The 2,847-nt window shown below is 54.3% G+C and overlaps 1 protein-coding gene across 1 annotated transcript in view; it reads left to right on the top strand.

Moving 5' to 3' along the window:
• The first annotated feature begins 2,316 nt into the window (after positions 1 to 2,316).
• Mterf2 (mitochondrial transcription termination factor 2) overlaps positions 2,317 to 2,847 on the top strand; it is a 2,497-nt gene continuing 1,966 nt past the window's right edge. The window contains exons 1-2 of the mRNA XM_010637624.3: positions 2,317 to 2,386; positions 2,533 to 2,813. Coding sequence (XP_010635926.1) covers positions 2,317 to 2,386; positions 2,533 to 2,813 — 351 coding nt within the window. The remainder of the gene's footprint in view (positions 2,387 to 2,532; positions 2,814 to 2,847) is intronic.

The raw sequence follows: 2,847 nt of genomic DNA, 5'->3' as shown, positions 1-2,847 counted from the left end.
GGCGGAGGTGAGCGGGCCGCGCAGTGGGCGCCGGTGAGTGGCCTAGCGAGGCTTCCCGGCCGGGGGCGGGCGCTGAAGGGGACGGGAGCTCCTCTGTGCTGAAGGTCGGGAGAGTTTCCTTGAGGAGGAAAGTGAGAGCCCTAGGAGGCATCAGGACGGGAGGCGGGGACCCGGGCAGAGGGCCACGAAGTCCCTGCGGGGAGGTGACGCGATCACACCGGAGAAGCTGAGGGACTGAGGCCCGGGAGAGGCTGGAGTGCGAGGGGACTGCGAGGAGGCGAGAGCCACAGCCCTGGACCGAAAGCAGTTGGCTGTGTTGAAAGCTGCAGAGACTGGGAGGTGGGAACCGAGCTACTCTTGGGCTCCAGCCGCGTGGGAGTTGTTTATATTGAGAGCCTACGAGGAGAGGAAGAAATAGCGGATCTGCAAGAACCAGTCAGCCGAGGAGGAGCAGGTGGGCTTTAGCTTTTGGAGGACCAGAGAGAGGAGTAACGGCGGAACCAAGCCAGGTGAGGTCGTGGTCCCGCTGAAAACAGCAACGCCGCCGAGAGTAAGACGAAAGCGGAAAGTAAACTGCACCTGTGAAGTTCGCTCGTCCTGGGTCTGTGCTGTTCGCCCCGCAGAGCCCTGGGCGGACAGCTTCACTGTCGGAGCGCTCCTAGCTCACCTTGGAGGAAGCACGGAGTAACGGACACCTCCGTCTCCTTGGCCTCCTTCGACTGGCAGCAGGGGCCCCTGGCCATGGTCACTGTCACTCTGGAGTTTGAGCTGTCGGGCCAAGCCAGCTGCTTCCTGTGCTGTTAATTAGCCAGGCAGGCTCAGGGAGCCCTGGCAGTGTTGGGCCTCCCGGGAAATCGGGCGTCTGCAGTGTTCAGAGGCTGAGTAAGACAGCCCTTGCTCCGAGTAAAGAATTAGAGTAAAGGCAGTGAGAAACAGAAACAAAGTTGGCTGGGATGAAACTCACTGGCACCAAAAGGAAAAAAGAAAAGAAAACATGGACTGCCTGTGGGTAGTGTAGTGATGAGACGCTCCTGCTTAAACTTCCCAGAATTTGGCAACTTCTCTGCATTGAGTATGCGTTGGTTTGAGTTATTTTGGAAACCTGGACCGTCTAAAATACATTTGTCATTTACCCTTGGTAAATATTATTTTCTGCCTACACTGAAATTGTGTTACTGTGACTGGCTCCCGAAGTCCCTCCTAGTGGCTGCCATTATTAAGCATTTACAGGCTCTGCCTTGTAACCTCAGAGTTCCGGACAGGCTTGGGTGCAGCAATTCTCCTTTTCTGGATCGCTGCCTTAGCAGCCCTCGGGGAGCATTTCCTGGGAGCTCTGTCGAACCCTCTACCTTGACACTCAGTCTGGCTCACAGCCTTGCCCAGGATGCCCCACCTCATGAGGGCCGGGCTGGGTGCGAGGTGTGGCCTGAAGAAGAGGGGACACTGAACTTGCTGTCACCCAAAGAGTCACACATCTGTCTATCCCTGCTTTGTTTATTCTGCTACTCCTTCACCTTCCCGCGAAAATTGGTGTCTTCATGGAAACTTAAGACACTTGTTTTCATGTTGGCTGCTGGTGTTAGGAGTTATCTGAAGAAAACTTATAGACCCCCTAAAAGTAAAAAGCTGTGCCTACAGTCATTTTTGTTTCCATAGGCACTAAAATGAGCTGTCATTACGAGGAGTAAAATGGAAATCTCCATATTTTCCCTAGAATAATCATTTATCTGGATTAGGGCAGGTTTGAAAGTGCGCTTCCTAAGGCAGCCTGCAAAGCATTTTCCTGGCCCCACAAGGCAGAGCTGAGACCACACGTGCTCTGGGGAACTTAAGCTCTGGCTCGGAGAATGTTCCTGTAAGACTTGCATTACATACATGTACATGCCTGTTCCTTTCATGTTTTGTGTTAGGTAGTGCTGGCCCCCACTCATCTCACGCAGTGTCGCTGCCGCACAGGGCCAAGTGGCAGCTGGGGTGGCAGCTGGACCAGGAGTCCCTGGGCTCCCCTGTGGTGGGCAGGTGGAGCCTGGCATTGCTGGCTAAAACTTATCTTAATTCTGGGTTCATAAGAGGAGCACCACATGTCATTCTAATAAAGAGGCATACGTGTTTTAGCTAATTTTAAATAAATTTAAGTGACCTGTTTTGAGTGACAGCTATTCAGCAAAAGTATTTGCTCTGAAATATAAAATGAGAGATGACTCCCCTTTCCTGATAGAAGTAACTGCTGATTATCAGCTGTACAAATGAAAGCCGTTTGTAAAGCTGTGGGAGAGAGGGAGAGGGATGTGTGGGACAGCAGATCTGTCAGGAAACATGGAGCCCGGTGAAGCTTTCGGCTCCGAGGGTCTTGCTGCCTGTGAAGTGGAAGTGAGCAGCGCACAAGGTTACCACAGCTCGCATAGATAAAGGTAGGGAAGTCTGGGTCAGTGCTTGCTTAGCAAGTCTTAAACACTCAGGAGTAGACTTTGCACACCTCCTAAGAGCTGCCCCCAGCCCTCCTGCCCTGAGCGCCTCTCTCCTCTCTCGCAGCTAGGCTGTGTTCCCGCAGGGCGGCGCGGTGGGCACCCACACGGGCACCTCCGTTAGCGCGCTGCGCCCTCACAACCAGAAGCCAGGCTGAGAAGGAAAACAAGAGAACCGTAGAAAAGCTCTGCGAGCTTGCCGTTGACATCAGAAAAATCCGTCGATTCAAAGGATGGGTGCTTCTGGAGGAAGAGACCTACGTGGAAGAGGTGGTGAGTGTCCTGCGACAGCTGGGTGCCGACGCGGCCGCGGTGGCCAGCATCCTGGAACGCTGCCCCGAAGCCATGGTCTGCAGCCCCGCCGCGCTGGCCACGCAGAGGG

This window comes from Fukomys damarensis, unplaced genomic scaffold (genome assembly GCF_012274545.1).
Source record: "Fukomys damarensis isolate Sample0158 unplaced genomic scaffold, DMR_v1.0_HiC HiC_scaffold_15, whole genome shotgun sequence".
Taxonomy (NCBI): Eukaryota; Metazoa; Chordata; class Mammalia; order Rodentia; family Bathyergidae; genus Fukomys; species Fukomys damarensis.
This window is presented reverse-complemented; position numbering and strand designations above follow the sequence as displayed.